Source organism: Sus scrofa, chromosome 10, assembly GCF_000003025.6.
Source record: "Sus scrofa isolate TJ Tabasco breed Duroc chromosome 10, Sscrofa11.1, whole genome shotgun sequence".
Classification (NCBI taxonomy): Eukaryota; Metazoa; Chordata; class Mammalia; order Artiodactyla; family Suidae; genus Sus; species Sus scrofa.
Genome location: NC_010452.4, coordinates 19,152,141 through 19,169,645, shown reverse-complemented (window position 1 = coordinate 19,169,645; position 17,505 = coordinate 19,152,141). Strand labels below are relative to the sequence as shown.

General features: G+C 45.5%; 1 protein-coding gene across 1 annotated transcript in view; it reads right to left on the bottom strand.

Annotated features, from left to right (window-relative positions):
- Positions 1-17,505, bottom strand: part of LOC102162044 (saccharopine dehydrogenase-like oxidoreductase) — a 35,214-nt gene that overhangs the window by 14,248 nt on the left and 3,461 nt on the right. The window contains exons 2-4 of the mRNA XM_021064265.1: positions 16,101-16,208; positions 15,945-16,031; positions 13,604-13,716 (exon numbers count right to left, since the gene is read on the bottom strand). Coding sequence (XP_020919924.1) covers positions 13,604-13,716; positions 15,945-16,031; positions 16,101-16,208 — 308 coding nt within the window. The remainder of the gene's footprint in view (positions 1-13,603; positions 13,717-15,944; positions 16,032-16,100; positions 16,209-17,505) is intronic.

Here is a 17,505-nt window from a genome sequence, read left to right as displayed (position 1 = left end):
CAGTTACGAGAACAGGAAAATTCCCCTGAAGGAGTAAACAGTGAAAGAGACCTCTGCAGACTAACAGACACCGAGTTCAAAAAGAGACATTGAAGGAGTTCCCATCCTGACTCAGTGGTTAAAGAATCTGACTAGGAACCATGAGGTTGCAGGTTCTATCCCTGCCTTTGCTCAGTGGGTTAATGATCCGGTGTTGCTGTGAGCTGTGGTGTAGGTGGCAGATGTGGCTCGGATTCCTTGTTGCTGTGGCTATGGCATAGGCCGGTGGCTACAGCTCTGATTCGACCCCTAGCCTGGGACCCTCCACATGCCAAAGGAGCAGCCCAAGAAATGACAAAGAGACCAAAAAAGAAAAAAAAAAAGAGAAGATACTGAAGGAATTAAGATTGAATTATTAAGGAACTAAGAACTGATACGAACAGCAGTGCAGACTACTTTAGAAAGGAACTCAAAAACATAAGGAGGAGCCAAGGAAAATGAGAAAATTCATTGGCAGAGACACAAGCTGAGTTAAAGGCACCGAAGAGCAGAATGAATAATGCAGAGGAACAAATCAGTGACTTGGAAGATAGAATCTTGGAAATCACCCACCCAATCAAGACAGCAGACAGAAAACCAAATGAAAAACCACAAAAGCAATGGAAGAGCTCCATGGGACAAGATAGAGCAGCCCAATCTACACAAAACAGGGATTCCAGAAGGAGAAGAAAAAGAAAATTAGACGGAAAAGATATTTGATGAAATTATGGCTGAAAATGTTCCAAATTAAAGCAAACAGACATCAAGGTACAGGAAGCACAGAGGGCCCCAAACAAGTTGAATCCCATCAGTCCCACACCAAGACATACTATAATAAAAATGGCAAAAGTTAAAGAGAGGAATCAAAAGGCAGCAAGAGGAAAACAAAGAGTTAATTAGAAGGGACCCACCATAATGCTATCAGCTCATTCCTCTATAGAAACAATACACGGCAGAAGAGAGTGCCAAGACATACTCAAAGTTCTAAAAGGGAAACATCTGCAGCCTAGACTACTCTACCCAGGAAGAATATCATTTACAATACAAGGAGAACTACAGTTTTTCTCCGATGAACAAAAGCTAAAAGAGTACAGCAATACTAAACCCATTCTCAAAGAAATACTGACAGGGCTTCTCCAAATAAAAAAAGAAGAAGAAATAGGATGGAGGAAATCACAATTGGAAAGCAATCACTTAAATAAGCCAGTATACAGATCTAAAAGGGAGAAAAAAAACCTACTATAAAAGTGATGATAAACACAAGGAATAGCAAAAGGACAAACATGAAGATGTTTAAAAAGGACTTCAAAATCATACAATGTGAGGAAGGAAAGAGAAAATCTAGACTTTTTTTTTTTTTTTAAGAATGTCTTGGAGCCTATATGACTATCAGGCAAGCAGACATAGGTAGGGGTTAACATAACTGAAAAACAGGGCAACCACAAGTCAAAACCAAACAATACAGTCACAAAAACTAAAAAGAAGAGGACACAAGCAGACAATAAAAGGAAATCATCCAATCCAAAAAAGAAAGGAACAAAGAATCAACTGGTAAACAAGGTTTAAAATGGCGACAAATACATACTCATCGACAATTACTTTAAATGTCAATGGCCTGAATGCTCCAATCAAAAGACACAGAGTGGCAGACTGGATAAAAAAACAAGAGCCTACGATATGCTGCCTACAAGAGACTCACCTTACGGCAAAGGACGCATCTGGTTTGAAAGTGAGTGGTTGGAAAAAGCTATTTCATGCAAATGGAAAAAACAGGAAAGCGGGAGTTGCAATACTCCCATCAGACAAGAGAGACTTTAAAACGTAGGCCCATAAAGAAAAAGAAGGACACCATTTAATGATAATGGAATCCATTCAAGAAGAGGATATTACACTCGTCGATATATATGCCCCTGATATAGGAGCACCCAGATACATACAACAAATACTAACAGACATAGAAGGAGAAAATGATGGGAATACAGTAACAGTAGAAGACTTCCAATACCCCATTCACATCAATGGACAGATCCTCTAGACAGAAGATCAATACGGCAACAGAAATCCTAATGACACAACAGGAAAGTTAGACTTGATTGACATCTTCAGGACATTACATCCAAAAAAATCACAATATACCTTCTTTTCAAGCGCATACGGAACATTTTCAAGGAGTGACGACATACTGGGCCACAAAACTCACCTCAACAAATATAAGAGCATAGACATTATTGCAAGTATCTTCTCTGACCACAATGGCATGAAACTAGACATCAACCTCAGGTAAAGAAATGAGAGAGAGAGACGGGATTAAGATGGCAGAATAGAAGGACTGGAGCTCAACTTCTCTCCTAAAAACAACAAAATTCACAACTAAAGACTGAGCAATCTCCACCCAAATGGACTGGAAACCCATACCCTACTCCAGAAGAAAAAGAGGAGGCCACATCAAGAGAGACTCACCTACAGGAGTGAGAGTTCTGAGCCTCACATCAAACTCCCACATGTGGGGATCTGGCACTGGGAGAAAGAGCCCCTGGAGCATCTGGCATTGAAGACCAGCAGGGCTTGTGCACAGGAGCGCCACAGGACTGGGGGAAACGGAGACCCCATTCTTAAAAGGCACACACAGACTTTCACGTGCACTGGGTCCCAGGGCAAAGCAAAGTCTCCATAGGAACCTGGTCAAAACTGAGTGCAGTTCTTGGAGGACATCCTGGGAAAACAGGGGTGAATGTGGCTTGTTGTGACCGAAGGACACTGAAGGCAAAGCTCTCGGGAATATTCAGCAGCTGCCTTTCTCTGGAGGTGGCCATTTTGGGAAAATCTGGCCCCACCCGTCAGTCAGGTCTGAGAAGCCCCAGGGCAAACAACAATCCAGGTGGGATCACAGCCCCGCCCCTCAGTAAAGAGGCTACCTAAAGAGCCTCAGGCACACAGCTGCCCCTAATCCCATCCAGAGACTAAGCCTCACCCACCAGAGGGACTAGAATCAGCTCCACCTCCAGGGGGCAGCATCAGCCCCTCCCATCAGGAAGCCTACAGCAAGCCCCCATATAGACTTCAGCCACAAGGGGGGCAGACACCAGAAGTAAGAGAGGCTACAACCCTATTATCTGTAAGAAGGGCACCACACCAAAAACCTATAAAAATGAAAAGACAGAGAACCATAACTCAGATGAGGGAGAAAGGAAAATCCCCAGAAAATCAACTAAGCAATGAGGAGATTCTCAGCCTCTAGGGAAAAGACTTTAGACTGTCGATGCTGAAGACGATGCAAGACATTGGAAATAAACTGGAGGAAAAGATGGATAACTTACAGGAAACACTGACCAAAGAGATACAAGATATAAAACTTAAACAAGAAGAGATGCAAAATACAGTAACTGAAATAAAAAATGCACTAGAAGCAGCTAACAGCAGAATACAGGAGGCAGAAGAACGAATAAGTGAGGTGGAGAACAGATTAGAAGAAATTACAGATGCAGAACAGAAAAGAGAAAAAAGATTGAAAACAAATGAAGAGAGTCTCAGAGAACTCTGGGACAATGTTAAACACACCAACATCCGTATTATAGAGGTGCCAAGAGAAGAGAGAGAGAAGGGGACAGAAAAAATATTTCAAGAGATAATAGCCAAAAATTCCCCTAACATGGGAAAGGAATCACTCACTCAAATCCAGGAAGCAGAACGAGTACCATATAAAATAAACCCAAGGAGGGAGAGGACAAGATGGCGGAGGAGTAGGGGGACACGCTCGCCCTCTCCCACAAACACAACAAAAAAAGCACATCTACAGAATAAATGACTCGCACAGAACAGCAACCAATCACTGGCAGAGGAACCTAAACTCCAATAACGGCAAGAAGTTCGTGACATTACTGGGCAGAATGGGAGAAAACAGGAGAGTGAGAGAAGGTGAATCCGAGCGGGACGGGCGCTCCCGAAAGGGAACTGCGGAGGAGAAAGGGATCCCGCACCCTGGAAAGTCACCTACCGGGGGAAAGATCAAACGAACCAGAGGAATCTCCAGATGCAGAGAAGAGTGTAGCAGTAAGTTGGAGTACGGAAAAGCCAATCAAGAACCAAACGAACCATCTGAACTACGGGCACAGTCACCAAAAATTGAGATGCCTGGGTGGGGGCTGGGCACCGAATCCTCGGCTCCAGAGGTTAGTCCCCGGGAAAGGGCCAGGGGACGCCTGGGTGGGGGCTGGGCACCGAGACCTCGCCTCCGGAGGTTAGTCCCCGAGAAAGGGCCGGGGGATGCCTGGGTGGCGTCTGGGCACCGAGACCTAGGCTCCAGAGGTTAGTCCCCAGGCTGGGGGGGGCAGGGTGGAGCAGAAACTGCTTGAGAGGTCTAGAAACCATTTGTCAGGGCAGAGACTGCCTGGGAGACTAGAAAACAAAGCTGTCGCAGAGGAAGGGAGCAATACCCTAGGAGCGGGGAAGTGGAAAGCCGCATCAGAGGGAACCTGGGAGAAGAGCCTGGTCTGCGCCCGTGCTGGGGAGGGGAGAGAAGAAGGGGTGGGTCCCCATAGAATACCCCCCATGCCACAGCAAGCTTACAGGCCCACTAGCTAGCAGAAAGCTTGCTTCCCAGTGCATCCCCTCCCCCCACCCCCGCCACCCCCTACGCTCTCACCGAACCTAGGGCTGCCTGCCATCCAGGAGGGCTGGCCTCAACAATTGCCTGAAGCCTACCACCGCAGAGGCTGTCCCTGCACAGGCCTGCTTGCCCTTTGGAGGGGCTACACTTCTGCAGAGCAGCACCAAACACCACCAGCCCCCGAGAAAAGGCCTGCAGCCCAGAAAAGCTAGAACAAGCCTAGCCAGGCAGTGAATAGATCTGCCTAATTCTCGGACAGTTTTTCTGAGTCGGGCTGCCCCGGGGAGGAGCCTCTTCGGTTTCCAACGGCCCTGCTACCCACCCAAGCCCCCAAGGGGTGCCCTAGTGGATCAGCTGCATAGGACTGCCAGCTCCAGGCAGGACCCCCTGCAGCCCAGAAAAGCTGCAACAAGCTCGGCAAGCCGGGAAAAGATCTCAGACGGTCTTTCTGAGTCGGGCTGCCCTGGGGAGGAGCCTCTTGGGTTTCCAGTGGCCCAAGCCCCTAGGGGGTGCCCCACTCCCACGGAATAGCTGCTCAGCACCACCAGCCCCCTAGAAGAGCCCCTGCAGCCCAGAAAAGCTGCAACAAGCTCGGCCAGACTGTGAAAAGATCCGCCTACATTCTCAGGCCATCCTTCTGAGTTGGGCTGCCCTAGGGAAGAGCCTCTTAGGTTTTCAGTGACCCAGATAGCTGCTCCAGCCCCCAGGGGGTGCTGCACTCCTGAGGAACAGCTGCCCAACACCACCAACCCCCTGCAAGAACCCCACAGCCTAAAAACACCAGAGCAAGCTCTGCATGACCAAGTGAAATCTGCTACCATCGTGGGGTGGACCTCCCAGGCCTGTCTGCCCTCAGGAAGTCCTCCTTTGCTTCAAAGAAACACTGTTAGCCCCATCAACACTCCAGAAAAGCCACACTGCCTCAAAAAAGATTGACCAACAACGCCAGCCCTCAGGAAATATTCCACGGCAGTGACAAGGCAAACACTGCCCAATCACGGAGAGTACAACTCCCTCAGAAGGAAGAAAACAACAAGCAAGATGAAGAAGCTGAGAAACCACCCCCAGTCAAACCAACAGGAGAACTCACCTAAAACAGCCAACAATGAAACAGATCTCTGCAGTCAGACAGACCTGGAGTTCAAAACAAAAATAGTGAAAATACTGAAGGAATTAAGAGAAGATATGAACAGTAATGCAGATACCCTCAGAAAGGAACTAGAAAATATAAGGAGGAGCCAAGAAAAACTAGAACATTCATTTGCAGAGATGCAAACTGAATTGAGGGCAGTAAAAACCAGAATGAATAATGCAGAAGAACGAATCAGTGATATGGAAGATAAAATAATGGAAATCACTCAATCCGGTCAACAGACAGAAAACCGAATCAAAAAACTGGAAAGCAATATAAGAGACCTATGGGATAATATAAAGCAGGCCAATCTACGCATAATAGGAATTCCAGAAGGAGTAGAAAAAGATAAGGGGATGGAAATTATATTTGAAGAAATTATCGCTGGAAACTTCCCAAATCTAAAGGATACTGGGTTCAAGATACAAGAAGCACAGAGGGCCCCAAACAAAATGAACCCAAACAGACCCACACCAAGACACATCATAATAAAAATGGCAAAAGTTAGTAATAAAGAGAGGATCCTAAAGGCAGCAAGAGAAAAACAGAATGTTACCTACAAGGGAACCCCCATAAGAATATCAGCTGATTTCTCTACAGAAACACTACAGGCCAGGAGGGAATGGAAAGAGATATTTAAAGAGCTAAAAGGAAAAAATATGCAACCTAGAATACTCTATCCAGCAAGAATATCATTTAAAATAGAAGGGGAAATAAAAATTTTTTCCAACAAACAAAAACCTAAAGAATACAGCAACACAAAACCCAGGTTAAAGGAAATATTGAAAGGGCTTCTCTAAACCAAAAAGAAAGGAAGGAAAGGGAAGAAAAAAGAAAAGAGAAAAAAAAAAAAGAAGAAGAAGAGGAAGAACTAGGACTGAGGAAACCGCAATCAGAGAGCAGTCACTCAAATAAGCCAGCATACAGATTTAATCATGAACAAGCTTCAAACAAAATAAAATTAAAAAGAAAAAAATTAAAAAGAGTCATCAAAACCATAAAATGTGGGCAAGGGATGTTAGGAAGTAAATAACCCTTTTTGTTTGTTTGTATGTTTCTCTTCTTAATTTTAATATAGTAATGAAGTGTTTGAACTTACAGGACCATCAGGCTAAAACACACAATTATGGGAAGGGGTTAGCATACTTAAAAAACAGGGCAACCACAAGCCAAAACCAAATATTGCCTTTGCAAAAAATGAAAAAAAAATACACTCAAGCAGATAATAACAGGAGACCATCCAACTAAAAAAAAAAAGAAAGAAAGAAAGGAAGGAAGAATGGAGAACCATAGAATCAACTGGAACACGAGGTTCAAATGGCAATAAATAATCACCGATCAATTATCACCTTAAATGTCAATGGACTGAACGCCCCAAGCAAAAGACACAGAGTGGCTGAGTGGATTAAAAGGCAAAAACCTTCAATATGCTGCCTACAAGAAACTCACCTTAGGACAAAAGATACATATAGATTGAAAGTGAAAGGATGGGGAAAAATATTTCACGCCAATAGACATGACAGAAAAGCAGGAGTCGCAATGCTCATATCAGACAAAATAGACTTTAAAACAAAAGACATAAAGAAAGACAAAGAAGGACACTACTTAATGATTAAGGGATCCATCCAAGGAGAGGATGTTACTATCGTCAACATATATGCCCCAAATACAGGAGCACCCAGATACACACAACAAATATTAACAGACATAAAGGGAGATATTGATGAGAATACAATCATAGTAGGAGACCTTAATACCCCCCTCACATCAATGGACAGATCCTCTAGACAGAAAACCAATAAAGCAACAGAGATCCAAAAGGAAACAATAGAAAAGTTAGACTTAATTGATATCTTCAGGACACTACATCCAAAAAAAATCAGAATACACATTCTTCTCATATGCTCATGGAACATTCTCAAGAATCGACCACATATTGGGACACAAAGCTAACTTCAATAAATTTAGGAGCATAGAAATTATCTCAAGTATCTTCTCTGACCACAATGCCACGAAATTAGAAACCAACCATGGGAAAAGGAAAGAGAAAAAACCCATTACATGGAGACTAAACAACATGCTACTAAAAAACCAATGGGTCAATGAGGAAATCAAGAAGGAAATTAAAAACTACCTTGAAACAAATGATAATGAAGACACAACCTCTCAAAATCTATGGGATGCTGCTAAAGCAGTGCTCAGAGGGAAATTTATAGCAATACAGGCCTTTCTGAAAAAAGAAGATCCCAAATTGACAACTTAACCCTCCACCTAAATGAATTAGAAAAAGAAGAACAGGGAGTTCCCGTTGTGGCGCAGTGGTTAACGAATCCAACTAGGAACCATGAGATCGCGGGTTCGGTCCCTGCCCTTGCTCAGTGGGTTAATGATCCGGCGTTGCCGTGAGCTGCAGTGTAGGTTGCAGACGCGGCTCGGATCCCGAGTTGCTGTGGCTCTGGCGTAGGCCGGTGGCTACAGCTCCGATTCGACCCCTAGCCTGGGAACCTCCATATGCCGCGGGAGACGGCCCAAGAAATAGCAAAAAAAAAAAAGAAAAAGAAAAAAAGAGAAAGAAGAACAAAAAAGTCCTAAAGTCAGCAGAAGGAAGGAAATTATAAAGATCAAAGAAGAAATCAATAAAATAGAGACTCAAAAAACAATAGAGAAAATTAATAAAACCAAGAGCTGGTTCTTTGAAAAGGTCAACAAAATTGACAAACCCCTGGCCAGACTCACTAAAAAGAGGAGAGAAAGAACCCAAATCACCAAAATTATAAATGAAAAAGGAGAAATCACAACGGATAGAGCAGAAATACAAAAAACCATAAGAGAATGCTATGAACAACTACATGGCAACAAGTTTGACAATCTGGAAGAAATGGACAATTTTCTAGAATCTTACAGCCTGCCAAAACTGAATCAAGTAGAAACAGACCAAATGAACAGACCGATCACTAGAAATGAAATTGAAGAGGTCATAAAATCACTCCCTACAAATAAAAGTCCAGGACCAGATGGCTTCACAGGTGAATTCTATCAAACATATAAAAAGGAATTGGTGCCCATCCTCCTTAAACTCTTTCAAAAGGTTGAAGAAGAAGGAATACTCCCAAAGACATTCTATGATGCCACCATCACCCTCATTCCAAAACCAGACAGAGATACCACCAAAAAAGAAAACTATCGCCCAATATCATTGATGAATATAGATGCAAAAATTCTCAACAAAATCTTAGCCAACCGAATCCAACAACATATCAAAAAAATTATACACAATGACCAGGTTGGGTTCATCCCAGGTTCACAAGGATGGTTCAACATACGAAAATCAATCAGCAAATACACCACATTAACAAAAAAAAAAAAAGTCAAAAATCATATGATCATCTCAATAGACGCAGAAAAAGCATTTGACAAAGTTCAACATCCATTCATGATCAAGACCCTCGCCAGAGTGGGTATAGAGGGAACATTCCTGAATATAATCAAAGCCATTTATGATAAACCCACAGCAAATATAATCCTCAAGGGGGAAAAACTGAAAGCCTTCTCACTCAAATCTGGAACAAGACAGGGATGCCCACTCTCACCACTGCTCTTCAACATAGTTTTGGAAGTCCTGGCCACAGCAATTAGACAAACAAAAGAAATCAAAGGCATCCATATAGGAAGAGAAGAGATAAAACTGTCACTGTATGCAGATGACATGATACTATACCTAGAAAACCCTAAGGACTCAACTTCAAAACTACTTGAACTGATTAATAAATTCAGCAAAGTAGCAGGATATAAGATTAACATTCAGAAGTCAGTCGCATTTCTGTATACCAGCAATGAAACATTAGAAAAGGAATACAAAAATACGATACCTTTTAAAATTGTACCACACAAAATCAAATACCTCGGAATACACCTGACCAAGGAGGTAAAGGACCTATATGCCGAGAACTATAAAACTTTAATCAAAGAAATCAAAGAAGATGTAAAGAAATGGAAAGATATTCCATGTTCCTGGATTGGGAAAATCAATATTGTAAAAATGGCCATACTACCCAAAGCAATCTACACATTCAATGCAATCCCTATCAAATGACCCATGACATTTTTCACAGAACTAGAACAAACTATCCAAACATTTATATGGAACAACCAAAGACCCAGAATCGCCAAAGCAATCCTGAGAAACAAAAACCAAGCAGGAGGCATCACTCTCCCAGACTTCAAGAAATACTACAAAGCCACAGTCATCAAAACAGTGTGGTACTGGTATCAAAACAGACAGACAGACCAATGGAACAGAATAGAGAATCCGGAAATAAACCCTGACACCTATGGTCAATTAATCTTTGACAAGGGAGGCAAGAACATAAAATGGGACAAAGAAAGTCTATTCAGCAAGCATTGCTGGGAAACCTGGACAGCTGCATGCAAAGCAATGAAACTAGAACACACCCTCACACCATGCACAAAAATAAACTCCAAATGGCTGAAAGACTTAAATATACGCCAGGACACCATCAAACTCCTAGAAGAAAACATAGGCAAAACACTCTCTGACATCAACATCATGAATATTTTCTCAGGTCAGTCTCCCAAAGCAATAGAAATTAGAGCAAAAATAAATCCATGGGACCTCATCAAACTGAAAAGCTTTTGCACAGCAAAGGAAACCAAAAAGAAAACAAAAAGACAACTTACAGAATGGGAGAAAATAGTTTCAAATGATGCAACCGACAAGGGCTTAATCTCTAGAATATATAAACAACTTATACAACCCAACAGCAAAAAAGCCAATCAATGGAAAAATGGGCAAAGGACCTGAATAGACATTTCTCCAAAGAAGATACACAGATGGCCAACAAACACATGAAAAAATGCTCAACATCGCTGGTTATAAGAGAAATGCAAATCAAAACTACCATGAGATATCCCCTCACACATCAGAATGGCCATCATTAATAAATCCACAAATAACAAGTGCTGGAGGGGCTGTGGAGAAAAGGCAACCCTCCTGCACTGTTGGTGGGAATGTAAACTGGTACAGCCACTATGGAGAACAGTCTGGAGATACCTTAGAAATCTATACATAGAACTTCCATATGACCCTGCAATCCCACTCTTGGGCATCCATCCGGACAAAACTCTACTTAAAAGAGACACCCGCACCCGCATGTTCATTGCAGCACTATTCACAATAGCCAGGACATGGAAACAACCCAAATGTCCATCGACAGATGATTGGATTCGGAAGAGGTGGTATATACACACAATGGAATACTACTCAGCCATAAAAAAGAATGACATAATGCCATTTGCAGCAACATGGATGGAGCTAGAGAATCTCATCCTGAGTGAAATCAGCCAGAAAGACAAAGACAAATACTGTATGATATCGCTTATAACTGGAATCTAATATCCAGCACAAATGAACATCTCCTCAGAAAAGAAAATCATGGACTTGGAGAAGAGACTGGTGGCTGCCTGATGGGAGGGGGAGGGAGTGGGAGGGATCGGGAGCTTGGGCTTATCAGACACAACTTAGAATAGATTTACAAGGAGATCCTGCTGAATAGCATTGAGAACTATGTCTAGATACTCATGTTGCAACAGAAGAAAGGCTGGGGGAAGAACGTAATTGTAATGTATACATGTAAGGATAACCTGACCCCCTTGCTGTACAGTGGGAAAATAAAAAAAAAAAAAAGAAAGAAAGAAAGGGGAGTTCCCGTCGTGGCGCAGTGGTTAACGAATCTGACTAGGAACCATGAGGTTGCAGGTTCGATCTCTGGCCTCGCTCAGTGGGTTAACGATCCGGCGTTGCCATGAGCTGTGATGTAGGTTGCAGACGCGGCTCGGATCCCGCGTTGCTGTGGCTCTGGCGCAGGCCGGTGGCTACAGCTCCAAACAGACCCCTAGCCTGGGAACCTCCATATGCCACGGGAGTAGCCCAAGAAATAGCGAAAAAAAAAAAAAAAAACCAAAAAAAAAAAGTAAAATAAAATAAATAAATAAACTTAAAAATATATATATACAAAAAAAAGATAGGCTATAATCTCCAAAAAAAAAAGAAATAAAAAGTTACTATATAATAGTTAACGTATGAGAGTTGGTCCCATTTCAAAGGAAACAGGAGGCATTTTTTCCCTTTGTGAGGGCAGGGTAAGGAGTAGCACAAACTCCTCTGCTTCTCTCACTCCTCAAAGCATAAGATGGAGAAAGAAGATCATCCGTTTCCTCTAGCCTTCAAAAGAAACAGCTAAAAGGGGAGTTCCTGTCCTAGCTCAGTGGTTAACAAATCCGACTGGGAGCCAAGAGGTTGCGGGTTAAGGAGCCAGTATTGCTGTGCCGGCAGTTGCAACTCCAATTCGACCCCTGGTCTGGGAACTTCCACATGCAGGGGCAACCCAAACAAAAAAGCAAAAAAAAAAGAAACCAACAAGTACAGGGACACTGCAAAGAAAAGAAAGGGCACTGCAAGGACCCTTTCCAGGAGGCCAAACAGCCTCCTCTCCACCTGACTCCATAGCCTCCTCCTCCTCCTCAAGAAGAGCAGATGTGTTTCAGTTCTGGGCCCTCCTCGACCAACCACGTCAAACTGCTGAAGCAATGCAGTGCCAAGGAACAAACAAGGGCTTTCAAGGCAGTAAGACCCAAGTCCACATCCTAATTCCCTCATCTACCAGCTATGTGAATCGGTTTACAAATCACTTACATGAACGACTCTACTGATACGACACACAGGTTAAACACATAAAATGGAAATACAGTTGCGATTAAAATGAACACAAGTCAAAGCTCTATTTTCTTTGTGTACTCAATGGATCAGATTTTGACACATCACCGTCTGAAACGCATTGAGAGATTTTGGCCTTTCTCTTGGTTATTCTACCTCCAAATATCTCAGGCTGGTCAGGAGTCCACTGGGTTCGAATCACCTGGGCCGCTCGTTCAACATGCCGGTTACTCAGTCCCACCCCACCCCCTCCAGTCAAACCTTGGCTGGGGGAGACTCCAGACACCTGCGTGTTCCAGGAGCCTCACGGGGGATTCTGACGTGGACAACTGCCCCCACAGCCGCCGCCCACCCTTCTCCCTGGAAATTCTTACCTACTCCCTCCATTTCAACTCCAACAGGTCTCCCGAGGACTTTCAACCTCTATCTCCAGATCTGCTGACCGGTGAGGCTGCCTTACCTGTGGCTCCCGGTATAAACTCAGGACTTCACACAGACCTTCCCGGGCCACCCGTCTAACAAGAGACTGATGTGCCCATCTCCTTATCTGCTCTCCCTGTTCTAGAGTTCAGAGCACTGGTCATTTACCGACTGTCAAAACCTTACTGGTCTCCCTCAACAGACAGCAAGCTCCACGAGCGATTTTGTTTTATTCCCATGACGCCTCCAGACTACGGCCATATACGGGTAACAACCAATAAACACCGAATCAAGGAATGACTCCTTTTTGAATCTCCTTCTTTGTACATGTACTTAACATCTGTCCTGGTACAGTAATCCCAAATGTAATGTAAAGACAAATAAAAAGTATATTCGGGGCACAGAGTCAAACTGTTTTACTTAAGGGGCATGCAGTACAAGAAACAAAGTTTGGCCGTTACAGCTGTCACCATTAAATTCAACCAGCACACCCCTGGAGTCTCTCTCGCTCTCAGGAGACTTTGCTTATATCCATGTGCTCCTTATGAGAAGGAAACACGTCCCAAGTGGAGTTAAGGCCCTGAATCAGGTCTTCTGCCCCCTGCCCTTGTGCTTCTCTGGAACAGGAACTACCACATTCTGCTAGACATGAACAGATTCCTTGTTCCAATACAAAGAAGTGCTGATTACTTACTGGTCTGACACAATTGAGGATCACCGCTGCCTGTGCAGCCATTTCATCAAGGGAGGCTGGATTAGTGACAGCACAAACTATCATTCCAACTTCAGACGGCAGTGTCGGTCTTCCTAAAATCAGAAATAAACTGTGTTAAGCAAATCCGGATATAGCAGTGAAATCTCCCAAATCTTCTCTTCCTAGTAACCAGTGACGGCAAACTTACTGCACATACTGAAAGCGGACTCTCCCTCTAAAACGAAAGATAAAACTGTTCCTAGCAGAAAAAAGGAAACTACCAGGAGGGAAACAGAGGTGATGCTAAGAGTGACTACAAAAACCATCACTAACCTTTCAAAGGACGTCTAACATCAGGAATTCGAAAACGCCGCAAAGAGAAGATTTTACAACTGTTCAGATACTTTGTCGATGACTGCGCGGACTTCCAATCCACAAAGAATTATATTAGAAAAGTAGATTCTCATCAACCATTCAACAGTTACGTCTGACAAGAAGAGTGTGAGAGAGAGGATGGTCGTGAACAACCTCCACACGGCAAACAGGGACTCAGGTGAAAAGCCGTCTAGGCACGAACACGCAGGTTCCCGATTAAGCAGATAATGGGAATAAACTGAATCCATACATACCCTAAGGAAGGCAGGCTTCAGGGCTCAAGGTGCACTCCCGGCCAAAACTTGACCTGAGCACCACAAACAGATAACTAGACAACACACGTGTTCAACAGGAAAAAGAAATGCAAGAGCCTATTTTAAGAGTGAAAGTCCTTCTCTTGGAAAAATAAAGACAGACCGAAAAGCTCTTTGGTCAAGATTCTGTATTTCCTAGGGGCAGCAGGAAGAGTTGTCGGAGAGTCTAGGCTACACGGTAGCTTCTGTACAACCAAACAGGGGACAATTCCCACCATAAACAGGACCCTGGATGCAATTCCAAGGAAGTGAGATGCAGGTTAAAGAGAAACACAAAGGATGACCAGCACTCCACCAGGGGCTATCTGTCTGTACCAGGGGACAATGGGTGGAAATTTAACAGCCAAGTTTCAAGACCACTGACTCCTAAATCAGAGGTCTCCTCCTTCCCTCCTCCCCCCACCCCCGCACTGATCACAAGGGTGGGGTCTCTGTGTCTCTCTCTTCCCCACACCTCTCTCCCCAGCACTTAGACTGGGATCTGCCATAAACAAAAACGACTCAATTAAAAACATATGGAATTAGGAGTTCCCGTCATGGCGCAGTGGTTAACGAATCCGACTAGAAACCATGAGGTTGCGGGTTCGATCCCTGCCCTTGCTCAGTGGGTTAACGATCCGGCGTTGCCGTGAGCTGTGGTGTAGGTTGCAGACGCGGCTCGGATCCCGAGTTGCTGTGGCTCTGGCGTAGGCCGGTGGCTACAGCTCCCATTCAACCCCTAGCCTGGGAACCTCCATATGCCGTGGGAGCGGCCCAAGAAATAGCAACAACAACAACAACAACAACAAAGACAAAAAAACAAAAAAAAAAAACCATATGGAATTAATGAAGCAAGAATAAGTAAACTGCCAAGCCAGAAACACCTAAAAATGGCTCTGGGTGAAGACTGGGACTGCTGAAGAATTCTCACCAGCAAAAAATCAATGCCACAGCAATGTTACCAGTGAAACTCTTAAGCTTTCTCTTCCATCTCCAAAACACAAGGCACAGGGAGAGCACAAACCATCCCGGGAAACCAGTGCTCTCTCTGCTTGTGTATCCACAGAAATACCAAGAGACCACCAGGAGCCCCGGGGGCTCCATAATGGGACAGGGCAGAGAAGGAGACATTCAAGTTCCTGATTATTTCCCCTGCGAGGATCCTCCTGCCAAAGGAGAAATCCAAGGAGCTGAGTCTTTCTTTTCTTTTCTTTTTAGTTTAGGGAATGAAACAAAGCTCGGGCAAGATCTGAAGCTTGGCTCTCCTCCTCCTGGCCTCCCGCAGGGCTTGGGGAGCACGAGGGCGAGCGAAATGCTCATTTCACGTGACTAGAACCCTCAGCCCTGAGAAGGGGGCTCCAGGGAGAGAGTGGCCCTGGCGGCAGGGGGGGGCCGTGCTGGAGTCCCCCACCCCTGCACGTCCCCTTTACCCAGCTTCATGGCCGCCAACTCCAGCACTTGCTGCAGCTTCTTCCCGCTCTAGGGACACCTGCTCCCGAGCCACCTCCTCCGTCACAAACTCGCCAGGGAAGCCAGACACGCTGAACACCACCGAGTGGAAAGTCCTCTGCTGAGTCTCCGCCATGATGCGTGGCACATAAGCTAACCCTGGAACCCACTGCGTCCTGGGTTCCTGCGCCTCAGGCGGCTGCCGCACAACCAGAAGCACTAACCGCCTCCATTGTGGCCCATGCAAGGGGGCCAGCCGCCGCCGCCGCCTCCGGAGACCCCGCAAGACTGCCTCGTCGCCGCCGCCACCGCTGGCCGCACGACGGCCGCGCCGCCTCACCGCCGCCGCCGCCGCCCGCCGCCTCGCTGCCGCCGCCCGCCGCCGCCGCCGCCGGCCGCGCAACCGCCGCTGGACGGCCGCCACCGGCCTCGCCGCCGCCTCCGTTGCTTGCAATGCCGCTTCAGCCGCCGCAGCTGCGCGCTGCGCTCTCAAAGTCCAGCCCACGCTCCGCCGCGGTGGGAAATCGTGCAGCCACACTGGCCCCGCCCCTCACACCCGCAAGGCTGCTGAGCCTTCTCTTAGGGGCTCTTCCCCGAGGTGCTGCCTGCTCTCCTGACTCTGAATCCGGTATTGCCCTTGAGCCGTTGTGTAGGTCGCAAACTCTGCTCGAATCCCGCTTTGCTGTGGATATGGTGTAGGCCCGCAGCTACAGCTCTGATTCACGCCTAGCCTGGGAACCTCCTTATGCCAGGGTGCAGCCCTAAAAAGACAAATAAATAAATTAAATTAAATAAAAGAACTACCATTTGATCCAGCGAATCCGTATGACGAAGAGACAACTAGAATCCTATGTTCATCGCAGCATCTTAGACAGTAGTCAAGATGGGTCAGTGGATTGTACAGTGGGGAGCCTCGAACTCACGCTGGTGTAAGCTAGTCGCTACATTCAGAGGACTCAACAGGCAGGGCTGCTAACTCAGGTACAGTGACCCAGCCCCCATGGGCACTTGGACAGGAGGGGCAGCTGTGTTTACAGAGACTGCTTCCGAGCTATCCTCTGGAGAATTGGATGCCTTTTGCGGGCATTTACCATTTCCCAGAATAGCACCAGCATTTACCAAACTCCCTCTCTGAGCTGCTTCCACCTCCCTGTCAGAGACAGCAGGAGGAAACGCCCACCCTGTGAATGCCTCTGAGAAAAGCTGTTCCACACACTCAGTGTTTACAGACAGCATCCTCCTTTGATTTCAGGCTCTCAGCTATTTGGAAGGTCCCTGGAGATTACTCCTGAGCAAATGACAGACACACAAGGTGTCCACCTTCCCCAAACCCCTGATTTTCAGGAGTTCTATGATGGCCTAGCGAGTTGAAGATCCTGCATTCTCACCGCTGTGGCTCTGGTTGCTGCTGTGTGGCATAGGTTCGATCCCTGGCCCGGGGATCACATACTGCCTGCATGCATGTGAGGGAGAGAGAGAACCCAAAAAGCTGTCATTTTCTTCCTTCCAGGCCCTGGGACTCATTAGGGTGATCATACGTCCCAGTTGGCCTGGCAAAACCCCTGCTTACATCTCATGTCCTGGGGTAATTATACCAGCTCCAAAGTAGCCTGGTTTTAGATAAATTTTAGATCATCTTACCCATTGGTCATATCTGTGCTGCTAGTTCAGCCTGCCCTCTAGTGGTTAGGAAGGCTCATTACATAGATCCCTGACAGATGGCCCTGGAGGAGGGCCCTCTCAGGACCCCAAGCTTGTAGGGGTAACATCTGAGGTCACCTGCAG